General features: G+C 45.0%; 1 protein-coding gene across 2 annotated transcripts in view; it reads left to right on the forward strand.

Annotated features, from left to right (window-relative positions):
* Positions 1-10,767: 10,767 nt before the first annotated feature.
* LOC136708939 (carnitine O-palmitoyltransferase 1, liver isoform) overlaps positions 10,768-26,053 on the forward strand; it is a 46,747-nt gene continuing 31,461 nt past the window's right edge. Inside the window, exon 1 of one of the 2 annotated variants that reach the window (XM_066683858.1) lies at positions 10,768-10,807. In XM_066683858.1, coding sequence (XP_066539955.1) covers positions 10,780-10,807 — 28 coding nt within the window. In that variant the 5' untranslated portion in view covers positions 10,768-10,779. Of the gene's footprint in view, positions 10,808-15,776; positions 15,899-26,053 lie in introns of those variants that run through there. The other variant, XM_066683859.1, reaches the window with a different exon arrangement.

Consider the following 26,053-nt stretch of genomic DNA (forward strand, 5'->3'; position numbering starts at 1 on the left):
CTATACGGATAACAATCCGTTGAGTTATTTACAGTCTGCAAAACTGGGGGCAGTAGAACAGCGGTGGGCATCCCAGTTAGCATTGTTTGATTATGAGATCAAGTATCGCCCAGGCGTGGCCAATCGCAATGCAGATGCCTTGTCTCGGTTGCCTGTCCCTTCTGAAGCTTTTTCGGGGGGGTTGGTAGGAGGGGTTTCCATTCCCCTCGAGGTAGCTCATCAGGTAGGTGGCTTAGAGAGACGCGACCTGATGTGTCAGACAGTAGATGCAGTCCCTAGTCGCAGTAGGGCTGACCTTAAGGTGTTGCAAGCGGCTGACCCATGTATTGCCGCGTTCTTGCAGTATTGGAAGCAAGGACGGAAGCCTACGGTACTAGAGCTAAGAAGGGAGACAGAGGGGTTGAGGGAGTTGGTTAGGCAATGGCCTAGGATTATAGAGATTGAGGGTGTTTTGTACAGACAAGTTAAATTTCCATCAGCAACCAACCCAGTCTTTCAGTTGTTGTTGCCTAAGGCACTGCAGGGTGAGGTGCTCACCGGGCTACATGACCATCACGGTCACCAGGGTATAGAGCGCACTACGGACCTTGTGCGGCAGAGGTGTTACTGGCCTAAGATGTGGCAAGATGTGAGGGATTGGTGCCTTCAGTGTGACCGATGTTCCGTGGCTAAGGCCACACGCCCTAAAGTAAGAACTTTTATGGGTAGTTTATTGGCCACTCGACCTTTAGAAATTGTGGCCATCGATTTTACCCTTTTGGAGCGGGCTAGTAGCGGACAAGAGAATGTGTTAGTAATTACCGATGTATTTTCAAAATTTACCCAAGCATATCCAGTGCCTGACCAAAAAGCCAGTACGGTGGTGAGGGTGTTAACCGAAAGGTGGTTCTATGTGTATGAGGTACCTCAAAGGATCCATTCAGATCAGGGTCGTAGCTTTGAGGGGGAGTTGTTGCGACGCCTTTGTGAGCTCTACGGCATAGAGAAGAGTCGGACTACACCTTACCATCCGGAAGGCAATGGGCAATGCGAGCGTTTTAATAGAACTCTGCATGATTTGCTTAGAACTTTGCCTCCTGAAAAGAAAAGAAAGTGGCCGCAACTGTTACCACAGTTAGTGTTTGCTTATAACACCACGGTGCACCAGTCTACCCATTACTCCCCATATGAATTAATGTTTGGGCAGAAACCACAGCTGCCCATTGATAGGTTGTTGGGGAATGGTTGTGAGGAAGGGAAGGGGAACATTGATCTTTCTGATTGGGTAGCTCAACATAGGGAGCATTTGGCTGAGGTGTACGTTAGAGCAAAAGAACATTTAGAGGAGGCAGCAGCATATCGGAGGCGTAATTATAATGCACCTGCACCCCTACTTTCTCCAGGCACACGGGTTCGTTGTAGGAATCATTTTCAAGGTAGGCATAAGGTACAGGATCTCTGGAGTTCTACTGTTATAGTGATATAGTGGAGTGCTTAGATCATGTGGGGACTCTGTATAAGATTAGGCCAACAGGGACTGAGGAAGGTTGCAAAACAGTGCATCGGTCAGAATTAAAGGTTGTGACCACGGCAACAAATTCATTAACACCAGCCGAAAAGGTTATTGTAGAACCCGGGTTAGCTTGTCATCAGGAGGTAGGTTTAGATGATTTAGAAGAAGAGAGTGTATCGGGAGAGGTATTGGTGGGTGTAGGGCCCCCAGTAGTTGATGTGGTTGGGAGGGTGACTGAGCCTCGTTTAGGTCAGGTAGTGGAACCTATCCAAGAGCAGCAGGGGTGTACAGTTAGCGCACCTGCTATCCCCTTAGCTCCTCAGGTGCCGTTGATACCTGAACATCAAGGGCCGGAGTTTTTACCTGTTCCTATGTTGCGGCGTTCGGCTCGTAGCACTGCAGGCCAGCATCCAAACCCTTTCCACCTCCCTCGTGCAGCTACAGCAAATGGTGTTACTGGTTTAGTCACATCTGGCCCCGTTCTTACCATTTTTCGGCCATGGCAGTAGTGTTCTGGTGGGGTAACTAGTTCACCGGGACGGTGAACTTTGAAAGAGGGGGTGAATGTGGTATGGTTGACAGGGAGCGCTAAAGAGGGTATTATTGTCGCCACCTGGTGGGTTGGATAGGACGATAAAAGCCCCAGGATCACCAATAATTTTCACTTCCGCTTTCGATCAACCAAGGTGGTGTGTGTGGGCGTGCAGCGTCGTCGCGGCGGTGGAAGCTGAGTCGTATTTCTCTGGCTGAATCGGAAGCCAAGTGTCCGAGGTTTAAGCAGGTTTCTAGCCTTGCTTGACTACCCAGCGATCTATAGTGTAGATGGTGGTTTGAGGCCACGGATAACTGACTTCGCCGTTAAGGCTTTACACTTGATTGCAGTTGCCTGAACGTCATTGTTCCGGTGCTGGTTGATCGCACTTTGCAGCAGCTAGGTTGGTGTTTCTCTTTTTTTTATATTAGTGCATCTTATCTTGGTGGGTTAGGAATTATGATATGGGGAGCAATGCGGTTAATGTCGATTTATGTTTTAACTCCAATATAGTAATTGACCGCGGTGGCCTGAATGTCACACTTCCTGTGCCAGTTGATCGTGCTTTGCAGCCTCTAGGTGGGTGTTTATTTTTTTTAGTGTATCTCATCTTAGCGTTTTTGATATGTTTTAATGACAGGAGTGTACTGAAATGTAGACTGATCCTGTGTTTTATGTTTCAGTGGGGCCAGGCCTGGTTGCCTGTAGGCCACTTTTCTTTTGTTTCTTTTTTTTTTTTCCTCTCCCTTCTTTTTATATTACTTGCTTGCCTCTCATGCCAAATTTTAGTAGTATTGTATTGTTTTATTGAGCCATCTGTACTGTTGTCTTTTAGTTTTCTTCTCTTAGTGGACCATAGGACCACTATTTTTACTCAGTGTTACTAGGGGTTGCCCTTTATGCCCATTTAGTGTTTAACACATTTGAATAAGTCTTAATCGTGATGACCCTAGAGTAATTATTAGTGTTCTGCCCCAAGGCTTAAGTTTGAGTACTTTTGGTTTCCTTCTTTTTGTGAGTGGTTTATGTTTAGAGGTGTTTTCTTTGTTTTGTTTCCTTGGGGTAATTAACTGGAACTCCTTTATTACTCTGTGGGCATCTTACTATTAACCTTTTAGGCTTTGCCAGAGGTATTGGGCTGAATGGGAGTGTTCCTGGTGTTCACTATTGAATTCAAGACTCGTGTTAATGTGAATTGATTTTTATACTGTGTTGACTGAATAAAGTGCCTTTTGTTAAGCAGCCTTATCACTCATTTATTTGAGAAACCTGACAGGGGTCCCCATACCCTTTAGACAATTGGGGTGGCGTAGTCGTGGTTATTGTATGTGGCGGTAAGCTCTTTAATTTTATAGAGGGTGCATAGTAGTAGCCCCTGGAGCGTGCGCCCCCGCCACACAGGGATGAATCTAAAGAAAGGACCATTTGGTTCTGGGTGATCAAGAAGCAGGGATTCAGGCATTGGTCCTATAATAGGGATTCGCAAATCAAATCATGGAATTTCGTACTGACCAACCAACCCAAAGGAGATGAATGAGGAATAGTCAAGGGTTGAGTGGTTTCATTTCATACAAACAGGTAGGTGGACCTTGCTCATGTTTCCACCAAAGGTGTGGCTTCTAAGGTGAGACCTAATTCAAAGAACTGAGGTGACGGTTGGAAAAGCGTATGAGCGTGGCTTAAGTGTTGGCCAGGCCGCATGACCAAGCAGATGGGTACATTTGTGGTGTTAGCGGGTACCACAAGGGAACCTTGGTTAGTAACCTGACATACCTCAGGAATAGTTTGTCCTAAGCCTAGGTTGCTGGGATCTGAGGACGAGGTTTCTGTCGAAATGTCTGTCAAGGACCACAGCACATTAGTGAGGGTGTCTATGTGGACATCAAGGTGCACCAAGAAGTCACTTCCAATGTAAGTGTCATGTGGCAAGTTAGGGATGAACAAGAAGTAATGGGTGAGTAACCTTTTGTTCCACTGGATGGTTAGAGCACAAATTTCATCAGTGGGTGACATTACTTTTGATGTTGGGTCGAGAGGAAAGCGACAAGGACTGCTCACTAAAGGAATATTTGGTTGAGTGAGGCGCAGGGTCTCAAAGAGTGTTCGGCTTATGGCGGACTTGTCAGTCCACAGAGCCAGAACAGCATTGTCAACATGATGGTCCTGCATTGTGAGGCCGTTCACTAAGGGAAAGCCAGGAGAGTCTGTTGTGGAAGGCTTAGTGAAAGTGCACAGAAATGTGCTCCGCTGTTCTAATATGGCATTAGGGGGCCAGGAAGAGACTGCGGTATCTGGTGTGGCCACCATGGGCTCAGTTTCCTCCTCCTCAAAGTGAGGGATCTGACTTTGTGGATCTCCTATTGATTTAAGCCGGATTTCAAGGCGGCAACACTGAGCTTCCTGGTGGTGTGGGGTGCAGATGGGCAAAGGCTCAAGCACTTGTGCCCAGATTTTTTACCTTTTGATGTCAATCAGTGGTTCGAATCGATTAAGGAGATCTTTGCCGATGAGGAAGGGAATTGTTTCAAGAGGAGACACATGAACTGGATTCACTAAACTCATTGGTCCGATGGCTAAGTGTATTAGTGCCATAGATTGGATTGTGAGGCCTGCATGTGAATACGGCTGAATCTTAAGACAACAGTTTTGGAGCTGTATCTCACGATTTTCACACAGCGCAATGGCTCGAACCTGGTGGAACAAGGTGGAAGACATGCAGAAGAGCTATTCACACCTGCCAAATGGCAGTTCTTTGGGTTTTAAAGGTATAACTGCCAAATGGCAGCGGTTTGGTAGTTCTAGGGTTAAACCTTCCCTAGGTTTAGGAGGTGTTTGTGAGTCACCCCCCTGTACCTTTTGGTCCTCAGCGCTTGTCTGGGTCACAAGGAGATTGCACTGTACACTAGAAGATGGAGCTTCACTTGTCACCTCTCCTACATAACTCTCTACCATTTCTGAGGTGTTAGAGGGTGGCTCTAGGTCAGATTGCACAGAGGTGATAGAGAGAACATCAGGTTTTTTATTTTTCTCTTTGCAAATCATTGCGAGCATTCTGCGGATGTCCTCTAACCCCCTTGAGTTAAATTCCTTGCCTTTAAACTTGTCTTTGGCATGATTTTCTTTATTTTCATACCAGTATTTTTCCTTCTTTTCTTTATTAGAATCAGAAGGCTGGTTCTGAGCGGTTCGCTCATATCCCTTATGGGGATATGCTGGTTTTCCGTGGCCCGCACCGCGGTTTTCTGCAGGGTAATAGTCACGACCATACCCAGCCCTGTCCCGAGGGTTCCAGAAATCTTTGCCGTGATTTATGTCTGGTCTGCGAGGAGGGTAGCGTTTGTAGTGGTGTGAGGGCGGAGGAGATTTCGGGCCCTCACTGGACCACGGAGTTGGTGAAGGGTCCTGGGTGGATCTTTGTGGATCGGCCTGGGTAGCACCCTCCAACTCTAAATGTGGAGAGTTGGAGTCGACATTTAAGACCTGGGGTATTTCAGACCATTTTGTTGTGATTTTAGGAAACCTCTGAGTGCCACAGCTGTCTGCTAGACAGGGTGCGAGGGCACGCTGAGACTCCCAGCTGATGACTAGTGTGGGGATGGGTTTTGGATAAATAATGATTTAAAATTGAACTCTTCCTCCATTGCGGAGTCATTTCTAGGTCCGAAATATGCCTGTCTGAGTCTGTTATAATGCAGCTGAGGGGATTTCTGGCATTGCTGTTTTACACTCAAAGCAGTGGCCAGTCCTGTCTGTGACAGGTAATTGGAGAATTCTTCCTCCAGTGCTTGGCAAAGCACATCATATCGCACTTTCACATAGTCTTGCTGACGTTCAATGAAGTTACTGACGTCTCGGCTGGAGGTCAGTTTAATCACATATAGTTTGTCATCTACTGTGATTCTGGGGAACCGTTGTAGGTAGAAATCAATATCTTTCAGGTAAGAAAAAACATCATTAGAACCATTTGGTTTGGGATCAAAGCGGGTTATATTGCGTGCGATTTTGTCCAGGTCCTTGTATGAGGGACCGGGAGAGTGTAGAGGCTGAGGGGGCCAGGCACTGGGTTGCAGTGCTCTGGGTCTAGCAGGGCATTGGAATGGACGGCTCACAGGAGACACAGGGGCTGGCGCAATACCTGTTGATACCAGAGGAGGTGCTACAGCAGCTCTAAAAGTTATGGTCCCTGAGTCTGGATCCTGATTCTCACTGTCTTCCTGCTGGTCCTGTCTTTTGGTAGCGGCGCTAGGTGGCACATTAGGAGTGACCTGGGGCAGGGTCAATGCTAGGGTTGAGTTTTCAGGATTTTCAGATTCATAGGTATAGACTCCACACACTGTACTATTTCAAATAATGGAAATACTTTAAGAGGAATGATAAATGTTGCTAAATGAGGTTTAATTAATGTACAAATTTATCAAGAGACTTAATTAGGCATCAGCTTCTGAAAATGATTAATTTACTTGCTTACTCTTGTTGATGTTATAACCAAGCCGATGGGTCCAGCAGATTTAATCTCCGTTCTCCTGTTCTTAGCTTCCTGCGCGATGTGTCCTCCAATCCTCAGAAGCGACGCCCTCAGAAGTCAGGGTATAACACTAACATATCAGCTATCAAATCTCAGAGGTGGTATCTTTTTCTGGCCAAAATAAGTTTCACCTTGCTTTGATCAGTCATAAAATTAACATTGATTGGGCTACAAAAACAACGAACACAAATTAAAAGTTGAAAGTTACTGACAGAGCTAATCGACCTTTTCACCGTTTTAACTTCTGTATTGCAATGCTAACTGACACAAGGCGTCCCGTTAGTTCGCATGAAGATCGGTCTTTTAAGAGTCTTTTGGGAGAGTCGGCTCCGTCAGCATAGAAGAAAAAGCAGAATAGAGTCAAAAAGCAGAGAGAGAGAATCAGAAAAAGCAGAGCGCAGAACTGAACGACTCCTTTTTCATAGGTGGCGCGGTCACCTATAGTCACCATTCTCTGATTGGTTCCTGGGTTTGGGGAGTCCATGGGACCGTCTCAAGTTCCAGAGAAATAAAAATCACTTATGGTTTGGTGAAAATAGAGCATCCTACAATTAATACTTCATACATACTTGAATATAACATAATGAGTATACTGGAGTATATTTATCAACTATATATATCGAGTATATTACCAACTATTCTAGATGTTAGAGATTAATTAACATTTCTCTAAATTGAGACAGATCTTTCTTCGTGATTAAAACATTAATTCATGTCACTCGATTAGTTAGTAGACAGTCACCTGAGAATAACAGAGGACAACATTAATAACACATTGCATAATACATGCTTAGATTCAGCAGAAACATGTGTCCGAGATGATTCTCTGTTAGAGGGAGAGAGAGAGAAAAATGATTAAGGTGGCATATGATTTAGCAAATGTTCACTTGGGGGCACTGTTAGACCATGCTGTTTGTCTGGTTTTAACTCGGGTTGAAAGAGGTCACCATTAGGCAGTCTTGGGGCCATCTGCCGATCTTGCGATAAGAGTTCAACAGTCCGACGCTGGAGGGTAATAAACGCTGGGGGTTCCGGGGTTCTTTAATCCAGGTCTCCAAGGCTCTGATTGATCTTTTAGGCTTAATGGAGTCATAAAATTGTGGGTACCACTTAGTGTCCGTATCTTGATCCTCTTCTGAACCTGTCCGGGTCCTGTAGAAGGGAATTTTATAGTCATTAAACACTGCTAGCACACACACATTCTGGGGAATGTGAGGTCTTGATGAAAGAAAGTCAAAGTTTGAATCCTAGTGTTTTTTTCATTGCTTGATCTGGATCCATCCTCCACTACATGTATTACGGAACAAATCAGGAGCTGAGGTGACAAAAGCTTTTGAGTCTATTCTGATGGATGGGAGAGTTCCTAAAAAACTACAAACTGACCAAGGAAAGTATTTTTTTAATAAAAACTTTCATTAATGAACAGGTATAATATCGTACATTTTGCAACAGGCACAAGGCAGAAATCTTCGGTCTGTGAACGTTTTAACAAGACGCTTAGAAATAAAATATGGAAATATTTCACAGCTGTTAATACAAGAAAATACATTAATGTGGGATATGGCAGGATATGGCCCTTGCTTACAATAATAATTACCACAGCTCTATCAAAATGAAACCTGTTGATGTTAATGAAACAAATTCATTCAAAGGTTTTAAAAACGTGTACGGGTTGATTCCTTCAAGAACCAAGAAACTACGTTTTAAGTTTAAAACCTGTGACACTGTAAAGATTTCAAGTGTGAAAAGACAGTTTGAAAAAGGATATGAGCAAATGTATATGAATGAAAATTTCACGGAACAGATACCGAGAGATCCTCCGGTCTACAAGCTGCAAGATAGGATTGTGAAAACATTGATGGGGCATTTTATGAACAGGAGCTAGAAACAATAATAGTCGGAAAAAATAAAACCTCTAAAATTGAGAAAATTTTAGATCAAAAAATACAAAATAGGAGAAAGATGTGTTTAGTGAAATGGGTGGATTCGACTTGCTCAGGGTGTTCTTGGCTTCAGAGATCCAACTATGTTTCTCAAACATGGTGGCTAAAATTTTCAGTCTGAGACATCTGAGGACCTATTTAAAGTGATACAGCTGAGAGGTTGTTTAATTTTTTTTTTTTGGCCACACTGGGCGGAGCTTAGATCGTGCAAGTCAGAGAACTCTCCCAAAAAACACACAGAGAACGAGACAGATTGTTTTTCGGCCAGGTTTAACATGATAACATATCCTATGAAATGACTAAACTTCTCAAGGACGGCGAAGAAAGCTCTAATTCCCGCCATTTTTTGTTAATTCACCATGAATTAAAACAGTAGACATCCGAGGGCCTATTTAAGACACTGAATTCGATCACTAACAGAGGTCGTTGTATTGCTTAGACTGCCTATTCCAATTGTGGGTGTATTCATAGCTGTCACATGATAGCAGGTTGTATCCATAGCTATCACCGCGCTCCTCACAGACAGTCACCCAGTAGCTGGACTCGAACCCACAACCTCCAGGTCCCTGGAGCTGTGACAAAGACACAAACTGCTCCATCAGAGTTTCCACCTACATGTATATTATTTATATGGAAATAACTTATAAGTTATGGAGTTAGATTTGGGCCAAAATTCTAACAAAACATTTAAATTAATAAAAAACATATTCAGTGACATCTCTCACATGCCATTTACTGTGAGCCATGATCTCACTAGCATCCTTCGGGTGCTCCGTTTACTCCCATGCTCAAAAACACACGTTGGTAGGTGGATTGGCACAAAAGTGTCCGTAGGTGTGAATGTGTGTGTGTTGCCCTGTGAAGGACTGGCGCCCCCTCCAGGGTGTATTCCCACCTTGCGCCCAATGATTCCAGGTAGGCTCTGGACCCACCGCGACTCTGAACTGGATAAGGGTTACAGATAATGAATGAAAAGAATACAATCAATCCTCAGATGAATGTGTTTAGGAAATAGAATACAGCACGTCCTTCCACACATTTCATGCAGTTACACATTTCCACTATATTTTCTACTGCTTTTACTTCCATTTAAGTCATTATTGATGAGGGTTGTTACACACATCTGGCGTGGGATCAAACTTCCCAGATTCAGTCCAGCTGCACAAACATTTATTCCACTGTGTAATGTTTATTTGTGTGTTCTGAGATGAGGCCAAATGCTAAAGCTTAATAATGTTGTGGAAAACGTACTCAGTGCTGTGGGGGAAATGTCGTGTTAACACTAAACACACAAACATTCATATGGTGCACAAACTAAATCTTAATGTACACTACACAAGTGCATTACGAACCCTGTCTCTGAAAACGCCTGGACATTGTGTAATGCGACACGTTCATTCTCTTGAAGCTTTATTTATCAACAAAAGCACAAAAAACGAGAGAGAATTGATGTAGCGTGCTCCAAAAATGTTGGAATGGAGTCAAGATAAGAGTGAATAAGAATGTATAGAATGTTTTTATGTCCCAACTTTTTGAACCAGTCCAGTGTAAGCAGGAGAATGTAAAAGATCCAGCTCCCTGCCGCTATGCATCATGTACGAGACCTTGGCCTTGTCTCTTCTACAGCATCCTGCACAGAACTGTTTTAGTCCAAATCGACTTTACACCAGTTTTTATTCTGCCACAGAATCACTGACCATCTCCTGTTCACCTTTATACATCTTCATCATTTAGATTTTACTTTCAATTTCCTTTAACTCATTTTATAGTTAGTTCAGCATTACTGCTGCGTTGCTGTTTGTTGTGCTCTCCGGTGTTGACCCGAGGAGGACGGGCTCCCTCTTATGACTTCCCCTTTTAGTTCCTCTCAGTGTTTCTTCCTCGTGCACCGCTGTCGCCCTCGGCTCAGAAAAGGCTCGGACCTGGACCTCTGTAAAGCTGCTTTCTGATAACTTTCCATTGTGAACTGCACTATGTAAATAATTTGATTGTTAAATTAATGGTGTAAAATATGTGTTCCACACCCGCAGCAGAGAGGGGGCGTGGCTCATCCCTGTCTGCTAAACTTCATGAGAAAATTGTCTAACAGTTGAAAAAGAAAATTTCAAAGTATTTACGTTTTTCACCGTCTCCCGTCCTAAAACTGTGGGAGATTCAGGAACTACAGAGAAGAGTCCTGTCACAAACCGTCATGCTGCTTTGTGAAATATAGCCACATGATTTTCAGAAAAACTGGAACTGGAACCTGACACGCTGCCAGACGAGGAGAAATCCATACACCAACTCTATGCAGAGTCTGCGTGGGTTTCCTCCAGGTGACTGTCTGTGGGGACTGTGGTGTGTTCTCCCTGTGTCTGCGTGGGTTTCCTCCAGGTGACTGTCTGTGGGGAGTGTGGTGTGTTCTCCCTGTGTCTGCGTGGGTTTCCTCAGGGTGACTGTCTGTGAGGAGTGTGGTGTGTTCTCTCTGTGTCTGCGTGGGTTTCCTCCGGGTGACTGTCTGTGGGGAGTGTGGTGTGTTCTCCCTGTGTCTGCGTGGGTTTCCTCCAGGTGACTGTCTGTGGGGAGTGTGGTGTGTTCTCCCTGTGTCTGCGTGGGTTTCCTCAGGGTGACTGTCTGTGAGGAGTGTGGTGTGTTCTCTCTGTGTCTGCGTGGGTTTCCTCCGGGTGACTGTCTGTGGGGAGTGTGGTGTGTTCTCCCTGTGTCTGCGTGGGTTTCCTCCAGGTGACTGTCTGTGGGGAGTGTGGTGTGTTCTCCCTGTGTCTGCGTGGGTTTCCTCCGGGTGACTGTCTGTGGGGACTGTGGTGTGTTCTCCCTGTGTCTGCGTGGGTTTCCTCCAGGTGACTGTCTGTGGGGAGTGTGGTGTGTTCTCCCTGTGTCTGCGTGGGTTTCCTCAGGGTGACTGTCTGTGAGGAGTGTGGTGTGTTCTCTCTGTGTCTGCGTGGGTTTCCTCCGGGTGACTGTCTGTGGGGAGTGTGGTGTGTTCTCCCTGTGTCTGCGTGGGTTTCCTCCGGGTGACTGTCTGTGAGGAGTGTGGTGTGTTCTCCCTGTGTCTGCGTGGGTTTCCTCCGGGTGACTGTCTGTGGGGAGTGTGGTGTGTTCTCCCTGTGCCTGCGTGGGTTTCCTCCGGGTGACTGTCTGTGAGGAGTGTGGTGTGTTCTCCCTGTGTCTGCGTGGGTTTCCTCCGGGTGACTGTCTGTGGGGAGTGTGGTGTGTTCTCCCTGTGTCTGCGTGGGTTTCCTCCGGGTGACTGTCTTTGGGGAGTGTGGTGTGTTCTCCCTGTGTCTGCGTGGGTTTCCTCCGGGTGACTGTCAGTGAGGAGTGTGGTGTGTTCTCCCTGTGTCTGCGTGGGTTTCCTCCGGGTGACTGTCTTTGGGGAGTGTGGTGTGTTCTCCCTGTGTCTGCGTGGGTTTCCTCCGGGTGACTGTCTGTGAGGAGTGTGGTGTGTTCTCCCTGTGTCTGCGTGGGTTTCCTCCGGGTGACTGTCTGTGAGGAGTGTGGTGTGTTCTCCCTGTGTCTGCGTGGGTTTCCTCCGGGTGACTGTCTGTGGGGAGTGTGGTGTGTTCTCCCTGTGTCTGCGTGGGTTGCCTCCGGGTGACTGTCTGTGAGGAGTGTGGTGTGTTCTCCCTGTGTCTGCGTGGGTTTCCTCCGGGTGACTGTCTGTGAGGAGTGTGGTGTGTTCTCCCTGTGTCTGCGTGGGTTTCCTCCGGGTGACTGTCTGTGAGGAGTTGGTGTGTTCTCTCCGTGTCTGCGTGGGTTTCCTCCGGGTGCTCTGGTTTCCTCCCAAACTCCAAAAAGACACGTTGGTAAGTGGATTGGAAAGTGTCCGTAGGTGTGAGTGTGTGTGTTGCCCCGTGAAGGCCTTGCGCCAGATGATTCCGGGTAGGCTCCCTGACCCACCGCGACCCTGAATGGGATAAGGGTTACAGACAATGAATGAGTTAAAGCTTTAAGAAATCACAGACTCTGGTTGTATTGTATTTTACACTAAATTCCTTTTCAAGATATTAGATTTTTCATATGGTTACACACACACACACACACACACACACACATATACAACCCAATCAGCACTGCTATGTCTGAGCCACTTGTATCAGCCTAATACACATTATACACTAACACCACGTCAGTGTCACTGCAGCACTGAGAATGATCCATCCCCTTCCAGACCAAAGAACTGGGTCAAAGGGGGCAAACAAACATGCAACAGATGGACTACAGTCAGTAATTGTAGAGCTACAAATGCTCCTGTACTGTCAGTTAAGCTGATAATATCACAATATTGACAATTAGTGTAGAAACAAGAGGTGGTCACAATATTCTGATCTGGCTGTGTATATATAAGAGGTGGTTTGTGTTGTGTAGCAGACAACACAGCTTATTTCAGTATGCCAGAACCAAGGCTCAATTCCTCGTCTGAGTAATAATCACACCACACTACACCGGTAAGAGACCTTGGGAAAGGCTCCTAATGCTACAACAGCCTATAATATCTCTGTGATTAGAACTGTAAGTCTCTCTATAGCATCTGCCATATGCTGTACCTGTTTATGTCCTGGTAAATTTAAAACAAGCACTACATTTACAGCCACATTGGCCTTGTAAGGCAGGTTAAGGCACAGACCAGCTAAAAGGAATCAAAATGTCCAGTTAGAGATGTGGTTTAAGCCTCTTGTAAACCCCCTAAAGTCGCCCAAAGCCCCCTTCAGAACCGCGTTGGCCTCACAGAGAAGAACGTGACCTTTAGCCTACATTGTAAAGTTATGTAAATCTCCCAGCTCTTGTCTGCTCTCTGATTGGTCAAATTCTCCTACACTCCGCCCTTCGAGCCAATCAGATTCGAGCGCGGTTTGACAGTGACAGAATTAGTGGCGTGTGAACGCTGGTGGGAAACTCGACTCAATTCACTGAACCGATTCTATCGAGCTGTACCATTCAGAGAATCGAATCTCAACTCGAACTGATTCAGAGAATGCACTCGTCAGAGCTGAATGAAGCGTTCTATTTTGTGATTTTGTAAATATTCATAAAAATACCGTTTATAAAAATTTCTTATACATTAAGAAAAAATAGTGTATATATATTTTTTTCATTGTCTCCATTTCGTAGTTGTCCAATGAAAAAATGTCTCTGTATTCTGTGGATGTTTGGTTTACTGCGTCATATGAATACAGCCACTGTATTGGCCAGAATTACTTGGAATAATTTTTTTACATTCACGTCCGTTGACAGTTCACAAGGTTTTTTCCTTCCCCTGTAAAACTGCTGTTTGGATTTATTGCTATGTCATTGGACAGCAACAATTTGCAGTTCCCACACAGCAAAATTATTCTGAACCTGGTTTAGCCCACATCCCCATTTTCATAGCCCACTCACTGCACTGAGCAATGACACTTGAGCAGACCACTCCCACTTGACTCAAAGACCACATAAACACCAAATCTAGGCCACGTGTTGTGTGAGGTCACTTTTCAGGCCACTTTTGGCTCATGTCCACTTTGTCATGACCCGCACGGTTGAATCTGTGACAGACGAGGCCCAAATCTGGTTTGTAATGTGTGTCTGAATGAACTTTTTTAACGTGTGGATAAGGGCGGGACGTTGGAGCAGCAGGTAGTGTCTCTGTCACTGGTCCAGGGTTCTGGAGATTGTGGTTTCGAGTCCCGCTCCGGGTGACTGTCTGTGAGGAGTGTGGTGTGTTCTCTCTGTGTCCGCGTTGGTATCCTTCGGGTGACTGTCTGTGAGGAGTGTGGTGTGTTCTCCCTGTGTCTGCGTGGGTTGCCTCCGGGTGACTGTCTGTGAGGAGTGTGGTGTGTTCTCTCTGTGTCTGTGTGGGTTTCCTCCGGGTGACTGTCTGTGAGGAGTGTGGTGTGTTCTCCCTGTGTCTGTGTGGGTTTCCTCCGGGTGACTGTCTGTGAGGAGTGTGGTGTGTTCTCCCTGTGTCTGTGTGGGTTTCCTCCGGGTGACTGTCTGTGAGGAGTGTGGTGTGTTCTCCCTGTGTCTGTGTGGGTTTCCTCCGGGTGACTGTCTATGAGGAGTGTGGTGTGTTCTTCCTGTGTCTGCGTGGGTTTCCTCCGGGTGACTGTCTGTGTGGAGTGTGGTGTGTTCTCCCTGTGTCTGCGTGGGTTGCCTCCAGGTGACTGTTTAGTGACTCAAAAGTGTCCATATGTGTGAGTGTGTGAGTGAATGGGTGAGTGTGTCTCTCCCTGTGAAGGACATTGATTCTGGATAGGCTCCGGACCCACAGCAGCCCTGAACTGGATAAGGGTTACATAGAATGAATGAATGAATGAATGAACATGTGGATCACTTTGGGTTCACATGCAGTGAGTCAGCAGTGCCCCGTCTAAGCCAGAAGCAGCCACATCTAGGCCTTCTGGGATAGTTTGGGTAAAATTGAATTTACAAGATTTTCTACTGACCCTAGATGTGTTTAATGAGTAATAATCAGTAATAAATGTTTGGCATCAGAATGTTGCTTCTTTAATTTTAAATTAAAGCTGCACAGCTAATATCTAATGTTGCTAACAAACAGTGTTAATCAGTAGTCACCCAAAAAGTCTGAATTGCTTCTGTACATCACCACAACCTCTCTCTTACCACATCCATTACATAATAAAGGTCTCGGCTATGAGCTGATGTGGTTTAGGACCCAGTGTGACTCACTATGAACCAAATGTCACCACAGGTTTTTGACAATTAGAAAACTGATCTCAGATCAGATTCCCCTATGTTTATGATGATCACTGTCACTGCATTTTTTTTAGATCTCCTCTTCTCTGGATGAGGTACGTAAGATTTTCCCTCAGTGTTCAGCTTCCAGCACAACCTAGTGCCCAAAGATTCAGTGACTGTAACTTGTTCATATTGGTCCTGTTTACTGTAAACAGCCACTTTATCTACACTTCATTCACTTCATTTACAGATTGCAGTGTATTGGCATGACGTCTTATTTTTGTTGTGGTTATTATTTGTGCATTAATTTGAAATATATTATTTATCTTTAACTGTAATAATGCAAACTATGCCTTTTCCTCTGTGATTAATAAAGTGATCTATTCATCCATCCATCTATTCCGGGTAGGCCCCCAGACCCACCTTCTCTCTGATCAGGGTAAAGCATTTACAGAATATTAATTCATTCATTCATTCATGTTCTATAGAAATAAGCCTGCCTTAAAGTGTGGATGTGTACGCTGTGTCTGTTCCACGTTCTATGAACGGCTGAATCGGAAACTTGATTCAATGAATCGCACCGCTTGATTGAATCGGCTCTTGTGAGTCATTGTCTCGCTGCTGGAAACAAGGGAGCGCGCTTCAGCTGTTGGCTCGGTCCGTTAATGAGTGTGAACCTTTCAGTTAACTCTCCCGGTTCTTCGACGGCGACTGCGTGTGCTGGACTCCAGGTGAGGGGACCTGTGGGTCTGCTTTGGTCTGTGTGTTTCTGGTGGGTGGGGGTTCTCTGCGCGGGGTCGGCTGCTGCCTCCGCCCGGTGCCGGACCGGAGCTGGACTGGAAGTGAGTTGTTAGCCGGGAAGCTAGCGCGTATCATCTTGGTCCGTTTGCTGGGTGTCCGTTAGGGACCAGCCTGTTAGCACCGGTGCTAACGTCCGAGGTTTCCCAGTTTCCTCCTCTCCAAACATACCGTATTTCCATGCTCAAGTAACGGCTCTAACATTAGCTGTAGTCGGTCAATGATAAGGAGCTGCACTTGGCTTCTGTCCAAATGTCTGGTTCCACCTTAAAAGGCGCCAGAATATGTCATGCATTATGTATGATTTAAGGTGGATCTGACAGTTCGATTAAGCTCTTTTATACTTGTTCTTGTGTTTTGTATATTAGATAGTAGCCATAACATTAAAACCACTTTCTCAGCTCCACTGACCATACAGGAGCACTTTGTAATTCTGCAATTACAGACTAGTCCATATGCTGCGCTGCATACTTTGTTTCCCCTTTCCCCCCTGTTCCTCAGCGCCCAGGACCCCCACAGAGCAGGTGTGACGTGGTGGTGGATCATTCTCAGCGCTGCAGTGACACTGACGTGGTGGTGGTGTGTTAGTGTGTGTTGTGCTGGTGTAGAGTGGATCAGACACAGCAGTGCTGCTGGAGTTTTTAAACCCTGCGTCCACTCTCTGTCCACTCTGTGAGACACTCCTCCCTCGTTGGTCCACCTTGTAGATGTAAAGTCAGAGACGGTAGCTCATCTGTCGCTGCACAGTGTGTGTCGCTCGTCCTCTAGTCCTTCATCAGTGACACAGGACGCTGTCGGCTGGATGTTTTTGGTCGGTGGACCGTTCTCGGTCCAGACACTGAGGGGTTTAAAAACTCCAGCAGCACTGCTGTGTCTGATCCACTCTACACCAGCACAACACACACTAACACACCACCACCATGTCAGTGTCACTGCAGCAATGAGAATGATCCACCACCACATCACACCTGCTCTGTGGGGGTCCTGAGCGCTGAAGAACAGGGGGAAAGGGGGCTACTCACTTAAGCTGCATGTCTGGCTTTGTGGCAGTCAGCTGGGTTATTTCAGATGAACTAGTCTTGTTGTTTGGACGCAGGTTCTGCTGACATGAGGTAATTTCCCAAGCCGGCTGGGCTTGGGAGGTGTTTAGAGAAGCCGTGTTTACACGACGTTTGAAAATATGTAGGTCATCTGAACTTGAAGATGGATGCACACTGTGGTCTGTCTCTCCTGCACAGTGTCTGAGTACTCAGAAACCTGTACATATCTGAGAGGCATCACTGATCATCACAGTAGCAGCACATCCTCCTTTTCTAGGTTGAGGTTTGGGGTGTCATCCTATTCCCAGCACACGATCGTTTGGTTGGGGTTAGAGGGGGTTGGCTTATGTACGTGTTGTTGTCTTAGGCTCTGTGTTATTAGGTAATAGGTCAGCGTCTCAGACTGGGATTATAGTGTAAGATATACACTATAAGATGTATATCTATATATGTAAGATATTTACTGTACTAAAATGTCCAGGGTGTGTGATCATAGATTAAGGAAACAGTCAAAGCTAAAACCCTGCTGCCTCTCATAGCACTGCTGAAGCAGTATACAGGAGGTCCTCGGGTTACGTCAGTCCCGAGTTACGATGTTTAGTGGTTACGACACATCTCCCATTTACTGTATAAAGCCTTGTTTCGACTGGAGTGGTTTTGCGTCGTAAACGTCATAACGTGAACTTCGTGTTTGGTGTGCGTGGCGGAAGAATACACGGTTACGCGGCTCAGGACTGTGTTAGGATAGGATAAGTGCTTACAGTATGTTATTTACATACAGTATGTACGTATGTTCCGACTTGCACCGAAAATCGGTTTACGATGCGACGTAGGAACGATATTAACGTCGTAAGTCAAGGACCCCCTTTATTTCTTTGAGAAGTGCCCAGTCCGGGGCGGAGCTCTTGTGATCCCACCCTCCGAGGTCCTGCCTGTGTCCCGCCCTCTGTCCAATCACATTACAGTCCAAACCCACCGTGTGGCCAGGTCTACAAACAGTGTCTCACAGCCATGAAATGACCAAGTGAACAGAGTTAATGTTATATTTTACCAGACTGCTGTCTCCACTGCTTTGAAATTGTATTATATTTCAGATTATAAACACTTGGGTCTGTCCCAAAACCTAGCAAGCTAACTGACTAGAGAGCATTTTACGTCACAGTGTGCGCGCTCCCAACACGTAGGCTGTCCCAATTCTTAGACACTTCACTATGCTGTCTACTAAGAAATCTTAATCTGGCCGTATTTTATAGCAGCATCGAACCTTCCTCAGGAATGACTGCAACGGCAGAACAACTCCCTTCTATTTCGCTCTTCTTCGAGAGCAAAAATAATTAAGAAAGCGCTAAAACGGGAAGTCCACTGCGCTGAAAAGCTGAGGTGATGCTAGCCGTTTTTGTGCGGTGGGTGGGAACAAGCTGCGACACTATCACTCTCTAACTACAGCGTCTCAATAATCTGCCTCCTGAGGACAGACGACCGTTAAACAGCAGCCCACGCAGCCATTGTCTACTTAGGCAGCTCTATAAAGTGGTTACCAATTTATTTACCAATTACTGGACTTGTAAATGCTGGAATAATGGTTCGTTATAAATAGTTCATTTTGTTGCTGCAAAATTGTAGCAGCAATTTTAATAAAAACAAATTGACAAAAACCTAAAAATCCACCTGAATCCATAAACAACAAATAAATACATGGGATACATAATTTGGGAAAGAATATAACGCATTTCTTACATTACCCTGTTTCACTGTGCACACAATTCTGAGTGTTACAGTAAAAGTTACTGAGGTGAAACTGCATATGCTTCCTATCTGAGTCACGCGGACACGCGCGGAGTAACATCGGTTTCACATGCAGCAAGGCTTCTGCAAACTTTGACATCTTACTGGGGTGCATTTGGACATCTGCAGTCTTTCACACGGATTCACAAGCCTGTCAAAAACAGAGGACAAGCACAAAACCTGCTTTCACACCAACATCAGTTAAAAAGGCTGCAAACACTGTGGGTCTGTCCCTAAACCTAGAGAGCATTTTACGTCATAGTGTGTGCGCTCGCGACACGTAGGCTGCCCCAATTCTTAGACACCTCATTATGCTGTCTACTAAGAAATCATTAATTTGCCCGAATTTTAATGCGGCAAGACCCCTTCCTCAGCCATGAAGGTAATCCCATGATGCAATGCAGAACAACTCCTGTCCATTTCACTTTTCTCCCAGAGCAAAGAGTATTAAATTCGTGATAAAACCAGATCTAACTAGGCCTGTCGCAAATTTGTTGAGGTCAGTATATTGTCCCAGGAATTGTTCATTCGTTCATTCATTCATTCGTTATCTGTAACCCTTATCCAGTTCAGGGTCGAGGTGGGTCCACCCTGGAGGGGGCACCAGTCCTTCACAGGGCAACACAGACACACACACACACACATTCACACCTATGGACACTTTTGAGTCACCAATTCACCTACCAACGTGTGTTTTTGGACTGTGGGAGGAAACCGGAGCAGCCGGAGGAAACCCACGTGGACACGGGGAGAACACGCCACACTCCTCACAGACAGTCACCCGGAGGAAACCCACGCAGACACAGGGAGAACACGCCACACTCCTCACAGACAGTCACCTGGAGGAAACCCACGTAGACACGGGGAGAACACACCACACTCCTCACAGACAGTCACCTGGAGGAAACCCACGTAGACACAGGGAGAATACGCCACACTCCTCACAGACAGTCACCCGGAGGAAACCCATGCAGACACAGGGAGAACATGCCACACTCCTCACAGACAGTCACCCGGAGGAAACCCACGCAGACACAGGGATAACACGCCACACTCCTCACAGACAGTCACCCGGAGGAAACCCACGCAGACACAGGGATAACACGCCACACTCCTCACAGACAGTCACCCGGAGGAAACCCACGCAGACACAGGGATAACACGCCACACTCCTCACAGACAGTCACCCGGAGCGGGAATTGAACTGCTGTGTGAGTGAATGTGTATGTGCCCAGATATGGATTGGCGCTCTGTCCTGGGTGAAATCCTAATGCCCGAAGCAGTCCTCCAGGTGGACAGTTGTTCCTGGTCGAGAGTATGCTGTGCACGTTTGGCTGTCGTGGATTGAGTGTTCTGAGTGTTCTGAGCAGTGTGGATTGTAAAGCGTCCTTGGGTGTCTAGAAAGGCGCTGTAACAATAGATGGATGTGTATCCTGAACAGGTCGCAGTTCATAGCCGAAATGATGCAGCAGCAGCACTTTGGCGTTTCATACTACTGCCCTATTTAACGTGGAATGGAATTCTGTTAAGTATATAACATCTGCCTCTGACATAGTGTAACCTCTTCATTTCCAGCTTCCTTTGCTTTTTTTTATAGATCTTGCTGACCACGTTTTCTCACCCACGACCCACGAGGTGTTTTCCTGTTCTTTTCTTTCGGAGTACGCACAAATGGCGACAAACAATGACATACTGCCATGTTTCTATCTACCTCTCCTAGGCCATGAGTCACGTGTGATTTTTGAGGCTGGTTCTGTTTGGTTCTGCTGCAGGTTGTCATGTAGTCATAGTAATGTGTGATTGGCATTTTTCAGTCGCTGTTAAAAACAGGAAGGGTGACATAACCAGTGTTTTTTTTTTTAATCTACTGTGGCTGTAAATGTGCTGTAGTGTGCCCAGCCTGGGTTCATACTCATTTTTCAACATCCATTTATTATAGAAAAAAACTTGCTGCTTCTTGCTTCTTTACTCAGTGTGGGGTAAACGTTTCTACCTGTAAATGCCCTGTGACGTGACTGTGTGAATGTGTATCTGTGGCTGTGGAAAACTTGAACCAACCAACAATATCACTTATAAAAAGAGCATTTCCACTGCATGAAAACTACGCGACTTGACTCTGCTCGTTTTTGTTTTTCACTGCCCAAATCTGGTCTTTGTCCGTGGTGCCAGGTACTTTTTGGGTCTCTTCTTGTGGCTGGAACGAAGCGAGTGTGACACGTAAACCCTGCTGAGTGCTGACAGGCCAGGGAGACCTGTCAATCAACACAAAAAGCAGAGCTCCAGCACAAACTTGTAAAATCTCTCAACTTACAGCAGCTTTCACATCTGTTTTTTTCCAACTCAAAGTGGCAGCTATTAACAGTCCCCCGAGGGGTTCTGACGAGGTTCAAACGCTCCTTGGGTTGGTGGCCGATGAAAATCACCAGCGAAAGGTGAATGTGTGACAAGGAAAACTGATCTGTGGAAACCAGGGCATGGAGTCATGTTCAGTTCAAAACAGCCAGCGGTCCTGAGAGAATGGGGTTTTGCAACGTCACTGGCTCCATTTCGCAGCGGAGCTGTGCTAGTGGAAAAGTGGCCGAGGAATAGCATGCAGTGGAAAAACACAGTTATATACGTACTATAATATTTACCCACCTTCACCACCACCCCGACCAATCAGTACAAACTCTGGATTCAACTTATCACTGTTCCAATCAATATCATCATGCATTTATATATATTCTGATTTTCTTTCATTTCTGTTCATCCTTTTTTTTTTATTCTGATCACGTGACTTGCGTGAGTCACATGACTATTCCCCAAGTTCTAAAGTCTCTGCACTTGACGCCAGAACCAGAACAGCTCATTTTATCCCCTGTTTCCTTACTTGGGCAGTACATTGAAAACTGACTGTGTGGTCTAGTTTCAAAGTGTGTGAATTGGTGGGAATAATGTGAACATACATTGAATTGAATTGGGGACCCCCCCCCCCCTTCATGTGCCTCCTTTAAATAATGTGTTGTGTGCCAGTTGAGCCAGACGGTCCGGTTTGTGAGAAGAAACCTCTGGTCTTGTTGCTATAGAGACTCCCCGTTGCCATAGTTACATAAGTGGATGCGGAGGTATCCACTGAGAGTATTTTCCTCCCTGTCTGTGTGCTTCCGTTTTACACAAGAAGGAGAGTGACTTTATAGGAGAGAGAGAGAGCGAGTGATTCCCAGATGAGACCTATATTCCAGTGAAGCGTTAGTACACTGAGGATGAAATATCAGTTGTTGTATGAAGTATGTGAGGAGAGAGAGAGAGAGAACAGGGATGCTCTGCTGTTTTCAGCTGCTGCGTTGATGCGGTGGCTTTTATCCAGTCTAAAACAGGGCGTGGAAAGGTGATGTCAACATTTGGTTGGATGTTTGTTCTCACTGTCTGCCATAATGTGGGAATAAAATGACATGTACACACCTCTAAAGAAATGCAGACACAAACACAGATACACACACATCTTATCTCCACGTGACATAGAAAACACATTTGGACCAGTGCGCACACAATAAGTCATTTGACTGGTGGTTGTCCCTCTGTCCAGAATAACGGACGTGTTTTGAGAGGAGTGTGTTAAAGCTTTTTGTGTTGGAAAATTCATTTTTAAAATGTTTTCACCTGCTTTCATGTTTGTTCCTTTCTAATCTTTAACAGGCTGGTGTTTATACCCCTCTGATTTTGTTTTAATGCTTTCATGTTTAAGATTTTTTTTCCCCCTACAGTTTTACATATTTTTACACAAATTATTGCTTTGCTAAGTAAATTATATTCCTGCCATCATTTTGGACACTGGAGGTGGGACAAAGTTCTCCAGTTTGAAATGGATATTACACAGCAGATGAATACATTTGTATGATTTGTGTGTGCAAGGGGCAGTAAAAACAGCTACATGCTTTAGCCTCTACAAATGCCTTTTCATGAACAATTGAAAAAATGCACCAAAGTTATGACGAACATATTTATCTGCAGCAGCCAAGGGGGTGTTTAAAGTGTGAGGGGTCCAGTGAATTGGGGGGTGGCTTTATTATAATAAGCTTTAACAGATGATTGGACACTATCTGAGGTGCAGGCAAATCACACTGTACGTGTTCAGAACGGCTCAATGTAAATATGAAAGTACATTTGAATCTGAATCTGTTCTGTTTCTGTTTTCATGTGGATTGTTTTCAAGAAACACTTGAATTGCAACAAAGCGCAACAAGTGCAACGAGCACAACAAGCCGAGCCAGCTCTGGTTTTCTTTAAATTCACTCCCAGTCACTCTGGTCTCTGCCTCTCCTAGGCTTCAGGCTATGTGTGTGTGTGTTTATGTCTATAAATGTGGTTGTGTGTGAATGTGTCTATATACGTATGTGTGTTTTTATGTGTATGGATATTCGTGTGTGTGTGTGTGTTAGGGATGCACCGATCTGACATTTTCAGTTCCAATACGATACATATACTCTTCTTATCCGTTGTTACCCGATACCATTGTTGAATTAATAAACCATATACCTCACCTTGTGGGAGTAACTTAAGGCATAAGGATTTATTTAAACAATACTAACTAAAGTATTAACAAAATATAACAAATTAACACAGATATAATGACATGCTATTTATTTGTCAATGAAGTGAACAGTTGTGTAAGACCTTGGCACAGCAGATTCAAACTTTATAAAGTAGATTAAAATAAATATAATGTACCAGGCAAAAATGGAAATAAATAGCGTCACTTTGTCAAACACACAAACAGTAATCAATTTTATTATTAAATATTTAGTGTAAACAGAAATCCAACATTAAATGTAGCAACTGAACCTGAGAAAAAACAAAGATCATGGTCAAATACAATCAGTAATCAAGCATTGTAAGCATGCAAACAATAAATTAATAATAATAATAGTACATTTAATGTATATAGTGCTTTTCAAAAACCCAAAGCACTCACAATAATAATTCACAGTACAAAGCACAACAAAAAAACAATACAAAGAGTACAAAAACAACACAAAACAATTAAATAAAATGAAAGTGAATAGTGTCCAGTGAGCAGCACTGAGCCACAGGGTTTAAATGTGTCCCAAGGTTGACTGTCATCGTAAACAGTAGCTGTTTGGCCACGCCGATAGATATAAACGGACCATGGGGTCGACAAACCTGCAGAGTCTCTAGGTCCATAGCTGCAGTCAGTGGATATACAGGATGTGCTCCCCCAGACGTCACCAGGAGCAGCGGCAGAAAACCGTCCCACAGCCGAGCACCGGCACCTGGACGCTCTGCTCTGCCAAATCAGCAGCAGCTAGCTCCGGTGTTAGCAAACCGTTATCCGTAAAGCAGCGGCAAAAAGTGACAAACTCCTTCAGTCAACATCAGCCACAGCCAACAACAGTGAGAGCAGAACGTGAACCGCAGACAGTGACAGCGGGTGACTGCAATCTACAGTCCCAGCCGAGAGAAACGTCAAAGACAGACAGGCAGGAAGTTGAAAAAAAGTAATGATGGACATGAGCTCCTCTGGTGAGCAGGCCAGCCATTAACATCAGAGATAGCAAACAGCTAACCCCCCAGCCAGCAACTTAGAAATCAGGTCCCCACACAGACAGACAGCCATTAATTAAACACAACAACTGAACAACAAACAAAATATGAGTGAGACACGGGCAGCAGCGGCAGTCACCAGTCGCCAGCGTGCTCTGATCCGGCAGACAAAGACTTAAATATCAGTTTCATGGATCAGCCTATTTATCTGATACCCGATCCAGCTCATTTTGTTAATATCAGGACCAATATCAGATCCTAATATCGGATCAGTGCATCCCTAATGTGTGTGAGAATGTGTGTATATGTGAATGTGTTTATCTGTGTGTTTGTGTGCATTTGTGCGTGTTTATTTGCGTCTGCGTGTGTGAATGAAATGTCCTGTGGCTTTATTGGGATTTTGTGCTAAAGATAATCTAAAAATCAATGTGATCTGAACACAGTGCCCTGCTGCCGCGCTGATCATCACTGCTAGGGAAAATAAATATAGCTTACATTACACTGACTTTACTTAAGAACATATTTATTACTGTCAAAAACTTAGTTAATGATTAAAATATATCAAGTTAATTATAATCCTACACAAGATAAGGTGTACAATGTCCTATGCAAATCAATTAGAGCTTCACATTGGGCCCACCACACTCTCTTCCTACCTGCAGCCACCAAAATTCCTGCAGAATCATACACCCCAACACTAAGGCTGCTGTGGCCGTTTATGGTCCAACCAACAACCGGCTTCTTAACAACTATGGTTACTCATTGACCCCAGCCCATGAGTACACAAACCAGCCACTGTATCACAAGCTCTTCTCAGGGGTCATCAGGTAGGCACCTCCTCTCCTTGGTGTTTCACTGAATTAAGCCCACAACACCTCTAGAAGACAGGTCTGGCATCCCAGACCCACCCCACCGCAAGCCAGCTTTACAGTCCTACCTTCCACACTGGGCACTCTGGTGACTAAGGCCCCGCTGGCACCGTTAATGCATGCTCAGTGCCACCAGTTCCATGTGAACTTTACATGTTACATCACCAAAAACTCAAACACAGGTCAGCAGCTAACAATTATTTCCTTGATTTATGGTGAGGGAAAAGAGAAAGTATCATCAGTATTGTGTTTAATTGTAATTATACACAACATGAAATATCCTATGTCTGTCCATTAGAGCTCCAAATAGGGCCCAGCCCACTCTCTTCCTACCTGCAAACACAACATTTCTGTTATCATCTGTTAGGCCTGGACAATTAGTCGAAATCGATATTCAGAACGTCTAATTGACATAACATTGCCTATATCGATTATATCAATTATTCTTATTCTGTTATGCCCCCACTGTGTGTTCATGTACTGTTCCTTTAAAAACATGCTACCAAGCTGTAGTCATGTGATTCTGCCACATGGAAGCAACCTAAATGCAGAGACCGACCAAGCGACTCGAGCAGCTCGTATCAAAGAAAAACACAACGTCTGTGGTTTGGACGTGTTGTGTTTTGACTATTATTAATACGACAAATGTAAACGCTGAGAAAAACCTTTTAGCGACAAAAGCACAACCACACACTGAATATAAACAGTGCTCAGAAAACAAGAGAAGAGCAAGCTCCCAGCGACATTAGAAAACAATATCCCAGCTTTGACACTGGAGCATATTTACAGCACAAGCCTCGTCACTGAACTGTGAGGGTCAAGAAATATAAACAAAATAATTGTTCGTTATCGT

This window comes from Hoplias malabaricus, chromosome 10 (assembly GCF_029633855.1).
Source record: "Hoplias malabaricus isolate fHopMal1 chromosome 10, fHopMal1.hap1, whole genome shotgun sequence".
NCBI classification, from domain to species: Eukaryota; Metazoa; Chordata; class Actinopteri; order Characiformes; family Erythrinidae; genus Hoplias; species Hoplias malabaricus.